This window comes from Manduca sexta, chromosome 3, assembly GCF_014839805.1.
Source record: "Manduca sexta isolate Smith_Timp_Sample1 chromosome 3, JHU_Msex_v1.0, whole genome shotgun sequence".
Lineage (NCBI taxonomy): Eukaryota > Metazoa > Arthropoda > Insecta > Lepidoptera > Sphingidae > Manduca > Manduca sexta.
This window is the reverse complement of record NC_051117.1, coordinates 2,067,388-2,084,182: the sequence shown is the minus strand read 5'-3', so window position 1 is coordinate 2,084,182 and position 16,795 is coordinate 2,067,388. Positions and strand designations below refer to the sequence as shown.

At 34.9% G+C, this 16,795-nt stretch overlaps 1 protein-coding gene across 1 annotated transcript; it reads right to left on the bottom strand.

Moving 5' to 3' along the window:
* Positions 1-815: 815 nt before the first annotated feature.
* On the bottom strand, positions 816-3,342 carry LOC115449084 (probable small nuclear ribonucleoprotein G). The gene is made up of 3 exons (XM_030176796.2): positions 3,131-3,342; positions 2,798-2,945; positions 816-1,271 (listed from the first exon to the last, which is right to left on the bottom strand). The coding sequence occupies exons 1-3, from the start codon at positions 3,160-3,162 to the stop codon at positions 1,221-1,223; spliced, it is 231 nt and encodes a 76-aa protein (XP_030032656.1). The 5' UTR covers positions 3,163-3,342; the 3' UTR covers positions 816-1,220.
* Positions 3,343-16,795: the final 13,453 nt, after the last annotated feature.

Sequence of the window (16,795 nt, the reverse complement as noted above, 5' to 3'; positions counted from 1 at the left end):
AAAAAAAATTACATTCAATGTATAACAAAAAAAAATCAAATTAGGGAATTTTTAAAGGAATAAAAACGTCTCAAAATTTATTTTAATATGGATATTATTAATAAAAATGACTGCAACAAAGTATCTAAGTAAGATTATTTTTTGTATCCAATTAAATAACTGACAACCCTGATATATCATCTGTCAATGATTTGACAGCAATTTTAGGAATTAGGGATACACTCCCTAGCTCTACCGATTATTTTTATGATAGGTGCCATTTTTGCGTAATGTAAATGTCAATATGGGGAAGGAAATTACGCATTTTAATAGTATGTCTATATAATGATCCCTATCATATTATGAGGCGGTAAACGGGGCGAACAGTAGGTGGTTTGATTACACCTCTGTCCACCTTCGTGGTGTGTGTGGAATCGGATTAGAATAAAAGCACATATAAAAAGCAAACCAATAGGAAAGAATAATCATCAATTTGACTTGGGGTTAATTACAATGTTATATACGAGTACATTTCTGCTGTCTCAATTTCCCAAAGCGACATGTTTAATTTTGCGGATACCAAAAAGCCGTTGAATTTTCGTCCTATATTAAGCCAAAATAACCCCTATCACCGACAGATATAAGCTTGCGCCCAATTTAATGGCGTACCTAGCATAGTTTTGGGTTTTACAAAATGCGTACTTAAAACTTTCACGCTGTGCCACTGGTCTGTGCCCACACAATTCAGGCATAAAGATGTGCGCTATTATCTGTTATGCTAAACCCCAATAATATAGGTGTTAATAGTATTATAACCAAGTTAACAAATAACAACATTTTAATGTAGAAACATGCTTTATTACAATAGTACACTCAGAATTTTGGTAGCAATCTTCTACCCCAAACCTTAAATTTAATGTACTTAAAATAATTGGATCAACACATTTATACTAATATTATTAAAAGTAATCACAAGCAGTATCTTAAAATTATAAATACAAATGCAAAAAGATATTGAACCAAATTACTAACATTCACCCTTATAATGTTGAACAGCATATAACGGATGAATACGTAAAAAGCTTAAATGAAATACTTGTGTTAATTAACTAAACTGTTCCAAAGTTACATTTATTTGAAAGAATTATGATTGAAGGTGTCATACTTATTTCACAATCATTAATGTTTGTATTGTGCCTAGCTTAAATTAATTGAATTATCGGGCTTAGTAATTGGAAATTCTATATTCTATCTAAAGACTCCAACATGATGATACTGTTCCCTCTTATCACCTGAAAACAAATAAAAACAAGAATATACATAAAACTACTAAAGTTGTAGATATTCCTTCCGTCATGCAGCAGTGTGTAGTCACTGTTGTGTTCCATTTTGAAAGAGAGTGTGGACTGGACATAATATAAGACTTAACATCTCATGTCTCAGGATGGCGAGCACAATGGACTATCAAACAATACTTTGTAATTCAAGTTTTGGATGTTATTCTTACTATGTATTACACTCGTATCACTTACCATCAGGCAAATGAAAAGCTCGACGTGTCATTCAAAGCAATAAAAAATGATGGGTTTTGTTGGAATTAATTGTACAAATGTTTAAATTTACAATAAATCATGGTTTGTGATAAAATGTATATATTACTTTCATATCCTCAAAAAGTACACAGTGGAACTTTTAGTCAGGGAAAGCCGTTTCCCAAAAAGGATGGGAGAAACATCAGGTTACTAATTGACATTGCATTTGGAAATATATTTACGGCTTGTGCAAGGCAAGCTAAGAAATAAAATGCGATCTCGTGCTTACAAAATCTAGGAGTGTAAACTAAGGAAAGCTAATGTTGGTCCCATGCGGTTGGTAGAATTCTTAGATAGAGGAATAGATGTACACCAGTTACACTTCTGCCTACTCCTTTGAGGATAAGTCTATCCTCACTCACATTGACTATTATAGGGATACTAGCTTTTGCCCGCGGCTCCGCCCGCGTTATAAAGTTTTTCAGGCTAAAGTTTTCCGTTATAAAAGTAGTAGTTTCCCGGGAGCCTATGTTCTTCCCAGGGTCTCAAACTGTTCCATACCAAATTTCATCTTAATACGTTGGGTAGTTTTTGAGTTTAACACGTTCAGGCAGACAGATGCAGCAGGGGACTTTGTTTTACCCTTAACATTTTTTTTTTTACAAAAAATAGGGGTTGGTGTTGGAGGGTATAAATTTAGGGTTGAATGTATTTTTTAATGCGACATAATAAAAAAAATAAAAATTTGTATAGAATTATAAAAAAAATGTTAAGGGTGGACAACCCTTAACACTTAGGGGTATGAAAAATAGATGTTAGCCGATTCTCAGACCTACTGAATATGCATGCAAAATTTGGTTAAAATCGGTAAAGCCGTTTGGGAGGAGTACGGAGACAAACATTGTGACACGAGAATTTTATATATTAGATATGCATATCTTTTCATGATGGTTTACATATCTGTCAATGAATCACAATCAAAATTCAGCTAATAATACATCAAGTCTGATCACTGTCATCACAAAAATATGAATTAACAATGCATAGTCTACAAGACATCATCAAGTATAACTAAAGCACTTCAAAGTGTTCATTTAAGCAGCTCAGTAGTAAAGCCTTGTACAGTCAATTATTTTTTCAAGATCATAGCTCCATTATGGCTCGGAGCACGATTTTGCCAATATAGAATTAAGATATGATGTTTTTGTTAGACATGATATCTGTAACAGCGGACCAATGTACCTACAATACTGTCTAATTAAGCAAGATATGAAAAAAACACACACCACCATTCCAATATTGTTACGCTGTCCATCCTTACATTCCTCCACAGATTCGTCGAGCACCAGGTTCATAAACGGATCAAATCCTCTCAACACGCCGGTCACAGCGCGTCCGGCGTTCAACTTTATCGATAATTTTTTATCCATAAACCTGAAAATAAGATGCAATGCCTGCCTTAAAATCGAAATATTGGTAAATAATTGATAAAATTCAAGAATGCTTCTATAAACCGTAATATAAAAACAAGTTAGTATTGAATGGGCGGTGAGGTTATGGCGCGAAGACGCTAGGTTTATTTTTGATTTTTATTTACGAAGTTTAAGGTAATGACTTACTTTTTCAATTCTGGCGGATGTGCTTTCGACATTTTGATACTTTAGTTGAGATCACAATGTTTTTTTAAAAGTTTGTACTGATTTGCTGATTTGTACCTCTTTTTGGGATTGTTTTATTCTTACCAAATGCTTTGCCAAGAAACTACTAATACAATAATATTAATCATAATTTCGATATAATAATCTCATATTATAGATCCTAAACAGCCTATGTAATGTTAAATTAAGTGAATATTTATTTAATGTAAACAATTACCTTTACTATACTTTACAATTCTTTATATTTTGTTACTTTATTTCATTAAACATATTTCTTAACCTACTATTGGGTATAAAAATTATAAATTGGTCACCCTTACTTTAATTAATCAAAGGCTATTATAAATAAAATGTGATATTGTTAATTGATAATATGAATATGTAGGTACTTAAGATTTTTAGCATTTTTAAATAATTACCTCTTCTCCGGATTTTAAAATTGTGTTGTCCGTGCTTGACATTAAAGAAAGTAATCAGACATTGCCAGTAACAAAAACATTTGACTTGTCTTTTTATAATACGACCCCATTGAAAAATTTTAGAACGTTCGGGTTACAAATGATAATGAGTGATATTTAAAATAGTCGGGTTGTAGTCATACCTTTTATCACATATCATTTACATGTATAACCAACAATACAATAGCAACAAGTAGACAGCTGGCAGGATGGATGCTGTTGAGAAATTCATCCCATTCTCTAACAAATAGCCACGTTTGTTTTGGAACAAATATGACTGTTTAGCATATTTATGTAATAAACTTAGTCAGTGTGAAAGTTTGTGTTTGTGTTTTCGTTCGAAAATGGATGAATCCGGGATTGATATGGGATTTGATCTCGCATCTCTTTTGACGAACGATTTTAGTGTTGATCAAAGGATACTGGAAGATATGACTGCTGCTCAGCAGCACCAGGACTTCATGTTCTACGAGCTCAAATCGAAAGCGGTGCCCATAACTGAAAGGTAAGTGAATATTCCCACGGCGCACCAACCAGTCGGGCTAGCATTGCGTTGTTGCGATGTTTTGCGAACATTTTTAGCGCATTATTATGGAAGAACAATTTCACCGAACACCGAATGCCCGCGACCCTGAATACTGGACTTGGCAAAGCCCCAGTTTTACCAACCTTGTTTATCTTTGCTTTACTCGAATTTGCAAGCATTCCATCGTCGGATATGATCCTCGGTGAAGATATTCGGCAACTGAATCATGTTTCTATATCTTTTTAAATTTAGAACGCGTAGTTTTTTTTTAGTTGCAATATTTTTTTTACTGTAGCTCTGCGCTGTTTTTGAAATAATTTTCCCGCCATAACTTATTATCGTGACAATATTTTTGTTGTTGTTACAATTTGATGTCCGTTTACTAAATTAATATTAAGCCATATTGGCGCGAGTGTAACACAGGGAAGTTAGTAGTATCTGCCATTACTTTCGAAATTGACCTTCTTAGCGGCGCGGCGCGTGAGCACACCGACGAAAAAATTGGTCAGACGGGGACTGTTCAAACTGTCAGCAATTAGCCGCACATCTTTTCTTTTTGCGCCGGATAATGATAAACAAAAAAAATGTGCATTTTCATTATTTTACCCCATACACGGTATACATAAGTGGGTCATAAATTTAAATGTCAGTAAGGCTCCTGTTATTTTAACACAATTTATAAATGCTAATGAAATGGCTCTTAGATAAAATATGTACTCAATTCCTTTATTGGTTAAAAGAAATAAAACTGCGCTCAGATTTGTTTACTCAATGTTTTGTATTTTTATTTATACACATAGATACCTACAATTAGCTAAGTCGTTGCAATAGTAGACATCTTATTCATTCTAATAGTTAGTATGACAAATAACTAACTTTATACCTGTTGGCGAGTTATGTTGTACCTATTCCACTAATTTAACTTGTGCCTAACTTCTTTGCAATCACGACTTACGTGAATTTGTTAGCAGGTGGGCATCAATAGCTGGTCGCAGTTTAGATAGTTGCACACAGGCCATCAGCGATATCTTGAAACGAGTCTAGGGATGCTAATAAAGTAATTACCGAAGTTCTTAATAAACTAAATGAATTCCAGTAAATATTATTAGTTATATTTACAGAGAAGCTAAGGTCGCGAAGCCATTAACAAAAATCCAAGTAGTACTTAACTACCCGCGCCGTTTTACTTGCAAAGTTTCTGCGCTTAATCTCAAGAAATACCTCGCTGTATGGACCCAAATTCCAACCTTGATCTTCATGTTATTTTTATCGAATATTACAAGCCTATGATAGGATTCTTGACCGTTAGCGTTTGTTAAAACTAATATGATAAAGCCTATATTATTACATAATTACTTTTTAAGGGAATACATCGAATCAATGGTATAGCGTGGGTCGTGTAGGATGGAACCAAAATTTGCCGCTATAACGCATCGAGCGAGACCTAATAAAAATCATTTGAACCAATAAATGGCACGCCGTCCGCCCTAGTCACTAATAAAGCGACAAATGAAAGAATAAGATATTATTATTTCATATTTTCACCACCCTTAAACTACGCCACTCACTGCATTGAAACATTTATGTAATATAAATAGTAGGAGAAAAATAACTTCGTTATCTCATTACAATTGACCTATTAATGGGGGTCGGCGTCGAATGTTTTTTCCATATTCCAAAGTTTGCGTTTACAGTTTCCGTACGTTTGTATTTCGCGTATCCTCATTATCCCTTGTAATTTTTTACTCGCCCAGTCTTTCTAAGATGTTGTTCACATTGAGCATTAATAGATGGCAATTGGTAAGTTATCCTGCCCACTGCCCCTGCTGGGGGGTCAGTTGGCTTAGTTATTACGACTGACATCTTGCTTGTCATCGATTGCCTCTGGGACATCCAACTTTGGACCAAATCGTATTCACAAAACAGATACACAGTGTTACTTACTTTACAATTGAACCCTGGAATTGTCGGTCCACAGTTAATAACATAGAGGCCGCCATTCGATGAAAAAAGCTATAACAAATGGGAAATTATAAGTTTGTTGTAAATGTATCTTGATTCATGGTACATTTCTACCTTCGTACATGTCAATGTGAAGGACGAAACATGATCGACGAATGAATCCAAGCGCGTCAGATAAACCTATCACGTCGACAGAAGATGTCAATGTCCACGAAGATTTAACCTTCATCTATATACCGATGTCTACGATACAAATACAGCCTAATGTAAAGAATTATGTACACATAATTTGCATAAATAAACATTATTTTTAAATTATTGCCAGATATTGTGCTATTGAAAGAGTTAGTTTCGTGTAATTTTAATAATTGGCTTTAAGACTTGTTTGCAACTGCAACCCGCTCATATTTTATCGGTGAAAATTATGATTTCCTTTTCCCATAGTAATTGTAAATATCTTTCACTTCACGGTATCAAAAGCTGCTTATTGCCTCCGTGGTCAAATACCACGAGCTGCACGTCGGCGTAGGAATGCAATGATGTAATCCCTATCATTTGAATCGTCATTACGTCATTACCTCCCCCGCTCTCCATCCTCTATCGACTTTAAATTTCGAAAAACGATAATTGTCACGCCGTTCGGAACTATCACCAAGCAGGGTAATGACTGATTTTTTGTAAACTAATACAATACACAGCCTCTGCGTCATATTATGAGTGATTTTAAAGTAATTTTCCTATCTTCATCCCAACAAACACTGGAGATGTATCAAATACACGCTTGTTCTGGATTTGCACGTTAATGTTTCAGCTAATTCAATATAACAAAACAGCGAAACTACGTCGATGTCGATATTTGTCGTACCTAGTTGTATTAGTAACATCGCTTTTAATGGCAAGCGATGAGCCTTTCACAAACCGACTCCGTTCTAACTGCCGAGATCCGCCATTTTGTGATCGTTGTAGCCATCTTTTGATACTTCAAGGACTTGGGATGTTTCTGGAATTTGTGACTAATAACTATTAGGGTAATGTTGTATGACATGATGATCTTAATAAGGGATGACCTGAGGAAATATAAATATCGCATTAGAGTTTTAAATTTTTAAACAAACATTTATTAAATTCATTTTTCTCATAGTTTGGATTTCGTGACAGTGTTTCGGAAGATAAAAGTATGATAATGTACCTTCATTTGTATTAGTAAATGAATTTTTAAAATCAGGCCAGTAACTCAAGAGCCTACATTCCATTAACAAATTTCACTTGAATGTTTGTTTTGTGGATTTCATCATGTACTTTTCATAACTTACGGCTTTTGGTTACATTATTACATTACCTCAAGTTTTAATAAATGTGATGAATAATTCCTTGTAATACAACAATTTTATTTGATACAAAACCTACTGTTAGTCAGGTATTTACAGGTTACAATATGCTGGTCGAAATTATTTAACTAATCAAATTATACACATTCAGCTACTCTCGGTTACTCTTATAATTTTGAACTTGAGCATAACGGCACTTCGTAATTAAATTATAATTACCAGATTTCTTCATAACCAACATCCGTTGTTGTTGAAAGAATACTTAGCAAGCTATTAAAATTGCAAAACCTGATTTAGATTTCGTACAGTAATTTAGACTTGATAGTTGATACGATGCAAATTAAGCAGTGAAAGATTTCTAAGGGTCTTCTGGAATAAGAAAGGAAGATAAAGAGGCCGTCACAGCATTCACAATTCAATGGTAAATATTACTTAATATCTGATAGCACATTTGATTGCTTCCTTGCTTGACATAAAAAAAATCCAGGTGCGGCCATTTTGGCATACGCCGATCCCGACTGACTTTGAACTGAAATCGTTCCCGTAATTCCTGAAACAATTCAATTCTCCTCGTTATATGGGAGTTTATAATATATGGCGTGGGTAACAGCATGTTTTATTTGGCTTCCTTCCAAACACGACAGTACATGGAACCAATAAATATGTCAGAGCGATTTTAATGAATCATTAATCGCTGAAATGGCTCGCTTCGTGTGTAGGATGGTCCAAATGAAATTTTTGAACCCTGTGTTAAGATCGTTGGCCCGTTGTTTACACTAGAGATAATGCCTATAAAGATCGTAATAGAAATTGTGTGAAGTTCAATTCATTTAGTCGGTTCTTACATCTCATAGAAGACAGAAATTGGATCGTTCTAGAATACTTTATACAATGAGGTTACCAATAATACACAAATCCCAATTTGTCCGTAAAGATAGGCAAATCGACCAGAGTTCCTGTAGGAGCGGCGGTTCTGATTTTTCTTATTAATTTTCCGTTCTGTAAAGATCTTTTAAAACCAGGAGTATAGGTTTTCTTATACCCAATTCTTCCTTGCAGAAGTTTCAGTGGCTGGTCTGAGGGCGACATAATCTCGTAAACAAAATTCTTTCAATCCCACCTTCAACCAATAAATAAAATAAGAGTAATTTATTACCCACGTAGGCGAACAATATCGCATTAATTACAAGATACAAGATAATTATAATTATTATTAAGGGGTAGATTTGGGGAAATAGTTACAAAAGACCTAATGTATTTAGTTCTAAAAGTAAAATTAAAAAAGCAAGGCATTATGAAAATAAACAAGACAGTCTACATAAAAGTAGTACATATGTACCTCTGAGCAATGTGAATCGTTGAAAGGAATGCAAACGATTTACTACTACGATTGTGGCAGAGATATCTCGTTATGACTTATGAGTACTGAGACTATTCACTAGCTATGCTTGTTTCGGATTCTAACACCAAATTCCAAAAACTAAGACTTGATGTTGAAAATTTAGAGAGTTAAGTTTCAAAATAGGGCGCAGTAATAGACTGGTAAAAGTTAAATTACCTTATAGTGAATATATTAAATAAAATAAAATTTTAAATACATGATCTTAGCAGATCACTTGAAAACCCCAAGATGCTACTTAAGACCTTACCAGGATATCACAGGACCCCACAAAAATCAGGTCTTGTGAAAAAAGGTCGGCTGGCAAGACTTCTAGCTAAACACGTAATGGAAAGGATGCGCTCGAGCAATTAAGCATTGCAAAGTTTTACTTTCCTTCAACATCCTACCTACCACTCCTATACGTGCCGGTCGCAGTATTTTCTTAAAACATTAAATACGATTATTTATTACTTAAAAACATCAGGGGCCTTATTCTCTATCCCGCACGTTATTGTAACAGTGCGTAACAAGCACGTAACACAACGCATCATGTTTAGGACTATAGAAATTTGGCTTACAGAATACCATTCCACGCACATTTCTCAAAGATAACATGACACGGCCGCGTTACGCGTTTACACTATCATACAGAATAAGGGCCCAGAACATCTTACTAAATATGTTAACACATTTTAAAGTTAGTCAATTGTAGAATAATCACGCACGAAAGAGACAAAAGGCGACAAGCATCTCTGTCTTATGCACGTGTTTATATATTCTTACCTTTCATCTTCCAGAACTGTCATTCCGTGTTGGCTGAGGTTGGACCAGTCTGGAGACATTTATGTTTAAAACATAATTAAATGGTTGAGAACATTTCGTATTTGTGACCAATTGGCCAACATCAATAGAAATACATCGAATCCTTAATTGGTAAATTGGTTTTTGGTAATATTATGTACTAGCTTTTGCCCGCGGCTCCGCCCGCGTTATAAAGTTTTCGGGCTAAAGTTTTCCGTTATAAAAGTCACGCTATATATTTTCCCGGAAGCCTGTGTTCTTCCCAGGGTCTCAAACTGTCTCCATACCAAATTTTATCCTAATACGTTGGGTAGTTTTAAGTTTAACACGTTCGGGCAGACCGATGCAGCGGGGACTTTGTTTTATGATATTTTTGTAGAACTTTTTAAGAGGAACAATCCCGTCATCCATTATTGTTGCATAACTTTAACCGTTTACGCAGCGCACGCAACAGAAGCTCTCAAAACTAATAAATTGTCCCCGTTTTTGCATCATGTTTCATTACTGCTCCGCTCCTATTGGTCATAGCGTGATGATATATATAGCCTATAGCATTCCAGGAACAAAGGGCTATCAAACACAAAAAGAATTAGTCAGTTCAAACTCCTAGTTTCTGAGATTAGCCGTTACTGCTCTGCTCCTATTGGTCATAGCGTGATGATATATAGCCTATAGCACTTCACGAACAAAGGGCTATCCAATACAAAATGATTTTTCAGTTCGAACCGGTAGTTCCTGAGATAAGGCATTACTGCTTCGCTCCTATTGGGTATAGCGTGATGATATATAGCCTATAGCACTCCACGAACATAGGGCTATCCAACGCAAAAAGAATTTTTCAGTTTGGACCAGTAGTACCTGAGATTAGCGCGTTCAAACAAACAAACAAACAAACAAACTCTTCAGCTTTATATAATAGTATAGATTACCTATTGCAGAATGCTTGCCTTGGTACACTATAATCTTATGTAATTTAAAGCTGTTGCAAAGAACGTATCGAGTTAAATATGAGAAAATTCTTTATTCACATGACTAGACTTTGTAATATGCACTTTCATTATCTTATACTTCAAAACCGCTAACAAGGATGTCGCGTCCCTTTAGTGGGCAAAATTGTGCCTGTTTTGTTGCATAACGATTAATCTGCTGACTTGATACATCGAAAGAGGCCATTACCAGAAGACTTTGCGTTGTTTAATTTATTATTAAATGGCAATACGCTTGCCTCTATTTCCTAACATAGCTAATGAAATATACACCTCTGCCTACCTCTAGAAACATAAAGGCGTGATGATAATGAAAATTACTCTTAATAATTTAGGTATTGAAATACCTTTTTCACCTTACATTCTTGCTAAATTGATAACAGCTCGTAAAAGGCAAATATTTGATAAGAGCAAACATAGTTATTGGAAGGAAAATTCATTTTGCCAGACTTTGGAAAAACATAATAGGTCGAATACGTTATTGAAGAGCCTTGGTTTTGACAAGTTTCTTTTTATTTATCACTAGCTTCTGCCTGTGGCTCCACCCGCGTGTGCAAGTTTTTCCGGGATGAAAGTCATCATCATCATCATCATCCAAATCCGTTCAGTATTTTTTTCGTGAAAGAGGAATATACATTCATCTTTATAAACTTTCGCATTTATAATATTGGTAGGATAGCATTGCATCATCAATTCCTTTGGAGATTTACATATTCTTCACTGCGTTTACCGTCTTACAAATGTGTAAAAACGAGTCAGTGCTCGCCAAAGAATTTATTTGTAGAAAAATAGGTTCTGTCAGCATTGCCAGCAATTAATTAAAACTTGATAGGCGTCATACAGCGGGGTCTGTGACCAATTGCCTTTATTTATAATATCTCACAGTTTGATCGTCACTTTTATTGTTTCCTTGGGAGTGGAACCCAACGAATTAACTGTTGTTTTATAACAATGTCTTGATATCAATTGATGTATTTTTTATACGGAGAAGGGAACGTAATCCTACTGCAACTGATGGTAAGTGGAGTAGCATCCAAAGAACGTCGATTGACGTTAGATGATGACCCCTCGCGAGCTACAACTAGCATAATTTTAATATTACTATTCCAATAAAACTTTACTGCATCTCTTATGCAACTTGTGACGCCTTCACTTTTAATATTAAAGATATCCTTCGGAAACTGTCTTACAAAGAATAAATCGTGCGAAAAACTGCAATATGTATAGTGAGCTATGTAAAATTGTAATTAAGTAAGATTATACAATAGTTATTTTAATATTTCGTGCGACTGTTCAGAATATGCATGATGCAAATATGATATAAAATTGTTTATAACAAATATTTAAAAAAGAATATGTCCTTTTATGACTTTATGTTTATTGCTTACCAAATTAATGAATCTCAATTCCTACTCAAATACGATTCATGTAACTTATTTAAACTAATACTTATCAAAACTTGAAGGGTAGGAATCTTAAGGTGCTCCACTTAGCCAAACGGTTAACCGTATTTTTAGAGAGATATTTACTGAAATTTATAAAACATTTAGAAAAAAATTATACATTATATTTCTGCAATATGTTATCTTAAGTTTGGTGGTTCCAAATTGTTTACAATATGGATATTGTATCATTATTTTCACAATAAAATTACCACTAAATTATTGATCCGTATATCTCTTATAGTACAAGCCATTTTAATTTGCAAACAAAACTATTAAATAGACAATCTAATAAGGAATCTTTTGTAACTTTAAAATTTGCAAAAATACCTAAAATTGATGTTTTATTGTCAAATATTCCTAAATCTTTGTATATTAGCGCCGTAACCTGTGTGCCAAAAATGGAACTAATGCTCAAAGCCGTTAGCTTGGCTCTTAATATGTATCACATGGACTAAATATTGTCTATTTCGTAAACTACCAAATCCTCTGCCTTGTGTTACTAAATACAGTCCCAACTGTGTAGCAACAGTTATATACGATAAATAAACAACACTTGAGATAAAAGCATATTTAAAAACAAACGCTATCGCCAGCCGCATGATAACCATTGTAAGTTCGTCATTGGCGCATTAGTACTGCGGCTGTGAAACTGGTAAGGTCTTCGGTTCAATTCCCAAGTGGAAAATAAGTAATTTGTCTAGACTAGGATTTATGCTCGATACTGCAATAGGCACGTCTTTCTTATTACAATTAAAATAAGTTTGTTGTATTTTAAGGCAGTTACTTGATCCTTTTTTTAATACTGCCACGGCAAATTGATCCCACAGCACCTGATGGTAAGTGGATTGGGGTCCAATAGAATGTCGACTGACGAGAGATGATTACCCTCGGCAGTTGACACTATTATACCGGCCTGTTGGACAGAATATACACAGGCTGATCCCGAATGCGACGCTTACGTGGACCATTATGGCGGGTTTTAACACCTTGCGTAAGTACGGTGGTCGCTATCTGGACGGATATACAATATATTTACCACCAGCGATATATAAGATATTTTAGAAGAAGCGTAGATGCCGTGATAAGAATGTTTAGGAATAGGAAAGGTATTGGTGAGATGACTAGAGATATTTATTTACATTTCGACTTCGACGACGGGGATTTTGTTGAGAGGTTTTCTGTTTACTGGTGAAAATAAATGACTGTTAAAAAAGACGATAAGAATGTCTCTTGCATTCAGTATACTTTCATTTATAAAATTGTATGAATAAGTATTATATGCGGTGCTAAAATAAAAACAAACAAGTTGATGAGAATGTATTTTGTATTCAGTCCGCTTCTATACCTTCTTTTATAAATTTGTATAAATAAATAATATATGCGATGGCAATATTTTAGCAACGAATTGTCAATATCTGTTGCTATGCTGTACTTATCGATTTATAACACTTTACATAATTTACTTCAAGTATATTATGTGTTTTTAGACATAATGTTTATCTATAACGATATCATGATGTCATGTTACGTAATGATTTTTAAAAATAATAGATATATACTAATATCAGTTTAACAAATATGCTGACGGAACCGTACAGCATATGCTTTCGTTATATTGGCAACAGTGATAATTATTTTTATACCTATATGTTTCAAAATTGCAATAACAGTACTTGTTAAAATGTAGAATAAAGATGGACCACGTTTGTATTATTATAAATGGTTTTATTAATACCATCCTACAAGAATATAAAAACTTTGTATCTTATTGGATATCTATTGAGATAGATTTGATGTGATAGCATGAGATTTACCTGACAATATTTCCAGGCTATTATGATTTAAGGACCTTTAAAATGTTAAAAATGTCATAATTATTTGCAGTATAAATAATTTATCAAAGGAATTTTGCAATGATATGTACCGATAAAAAAGCAAAGCAAATTCTCTAAATCTAGCTAGCTCTGGTCCATATTACCAATCTAATCTTTGGTGGATACTGCCTCTTGAAATAAATTTACATATATACTTATTGGATACACACAAAAAGGGAGCAAAACTGGTCAATAACTAAGTGACATTGCATATAATATAGCTCAGAGAATATTTTATTGTCAAACTATTATCGATTGTGTTCTTTGAAATAAAATTCAAAATTAATTAACACATCAATAAATTGCAATACATTGTTGGGTTAATTGATTTTGAATATTATTTCAAAGAAGACAATATCGATAATAGTTTGACAGTAAAATTCTTTGCGCTGCCGTCCGCTGTATATGTGCCGGCCCTTACATTCTACCAATTAGATCACCAAGTATTAAACACTGACCTATAAATTATCGACTCGTTAAAAAATCAGACACTAAATATTAATTTGGGGCGTCGAAAATGCTCATAAACACTTGATAATGGTTTCGATTATATTGTTGTGTGGCGCGAGCTCACTGTGGGGTCATGGGGTCGACTCCAGAGACGACTGACCTGCCTTATCGGGTCAAAGTCCTATATAAAATTATTTTTTGGATTAAGATCAAGCGACATTATTTAGACGAATTAAAATAATGAACGATACGCAAGCAATTCGAGGAGTAATGCTTTGAGCCAGAGTATTAAAAAGTAATGAACGACATGCAACCAAGTGGTGCAGTAATGCTTTGAGCCACGATATAGCACTTCTAACTATTAATGACTAGCTTTTGCTAACGATTTCGCCTGCGTGAAAGACTCGCTGTATATTTTCCCTGAATAGACATCAGCCTATGGCCTTCCTAGGGTCTCAAACTATCTTCATACCAAATTTCATCAAAATCCGTTAGTAACTTTTGAGTTTATCGCGTTCAGACAGCTAGAAAGATGATTTATTCCGGAAAATCTTTTCACGCGGACGGAGCCACGAGCAAAAGCTAGTTTCGTTTGTTTGTAATAATTAGTAATGTATCGGATATCCGTATCCGATGAGTATTCGCGGATATACGAGGGAGAAGAAAAATCCGTAACCTTTACTTTTTTGGCGGATCTTTTATCTTATTCAGTTTCAATACATAGATATGGATGATACATGGATATAAATATTACATAGATATAGAATTCTATACAGGATTATTTTATGTTCACTGAAATCCTCTTATGTTTGTAAACGCCAACATTACATTTAACAAATTAACACGCAAAAAAGCAAAACACGAGATGACAAATCATTAAACACTTCAGTTAACCCCGTATTACTATGATTGTAAGTGCTCCACGACGCGCGGTGAGCAGTCCACCAATCCCGGGCCTTTTTGAATTGATCACAATTTACAACAATCATACGTTAATAAAGACGTTGGTGACAGTCTGGCGGGCATTTAGTGCACACAACGGGGGTCAAAAGAAATTTTAAACGATATGGAAGCGATCGCTCTCTATCACACTTGGGCATGAACTGTAATTTCTCAATGGGGTTCAAATGATTCATTTATGACACCGAGCAGTAACTACCATCACATGAGATGAAAGTAATCTTATTCAATTGTGGTTGCATTGCTCACACTTCTGTTACTATATTTAAGAATAAATAATATTTCTGAGAAGATTTTCTGATGTGCATATATTCGTGCGACGTGGATTATGCAGTCTAGCGCTTCCTTGCAAATGTTAAATGAAACGGCCTCTTACAGGAAATTTTGTATCTTCTAAGAATTTTATGAATCAAATAGTCACACACAAACTTTACCTCCTTATTGTGCCATGTCTTTACTACAACTTTATTTCCTAAATCAGAACGAGTTAGTGCTAATCATGTTAAACAAATGACCCCCATCTCGCCTCACTAATTCCGCACCCGTCCAGCTATCAGTTCAAGTTCGCTGCTATCTAAATTGCGGTTACGATCTTCAGGCCTTATCTGTCTGTTGGATAACCATTATCAGAGGATCTTTTATCCCTCTGTATTTTCGTTATGGATAACCGCATCGCTTAACTGTCTTTGACGCAGTATGTATTATTATGTCTGTATTTTCGGTGAACAAATAATGCATAGGTTAGGGAATTTCATAATTAATACGCTGCCGGAAGAACATGCAGGAGGGATTACATGTTAGTTGAAAGAAACCTAAAACACTTGGTTTAAGACTTCTTTTTGAGATACAAATAATACACTCACATTCACGTCTGTTATACCCGAAGCGGCGATAGCCTAGTTGGTTGTGGAACGGACTATCGAGACGAATGTCCGCAGGATAAAATCCCAAGGCCACACCTCTGACTTTTCTAAAAAATTATGTGTGTATTCTTTGTGAATTATTGCTTGCTTTAACGGTGAAGAAAAACATCGTGTGGAAACCTGCATACCTGAGAAATTCTCTATAGGAATTTTCGAGGGTGTGTGAAGTCTACCAATCCGCACTAGGCCTGCGTGGTGGACTGAGGCCTAATACCCTCAGTAGTAGACTAGGCACGTGCCCAAGAGTGGGACGGTATATAATACAGGGCTAATATTATATATTAATATTTATACCCGAAGAGGTATTCTGTCCCTCTGGGGAATGATCCACTGTCCCATGACGCATCATCACAATGGGGCGGGCCTATCGCCATATCGGGCACAAATTCCAGACTCCGGAGTGATATTGAGTAGAAAAACCCAATATCATTTTGCCGGACCCAGACACTGAACCCGATACAGCACTGCAATCATACCGTAAAACAGCCACGCCATCGAGGCAGACAGATATAAATAATAATTGTCATAATTA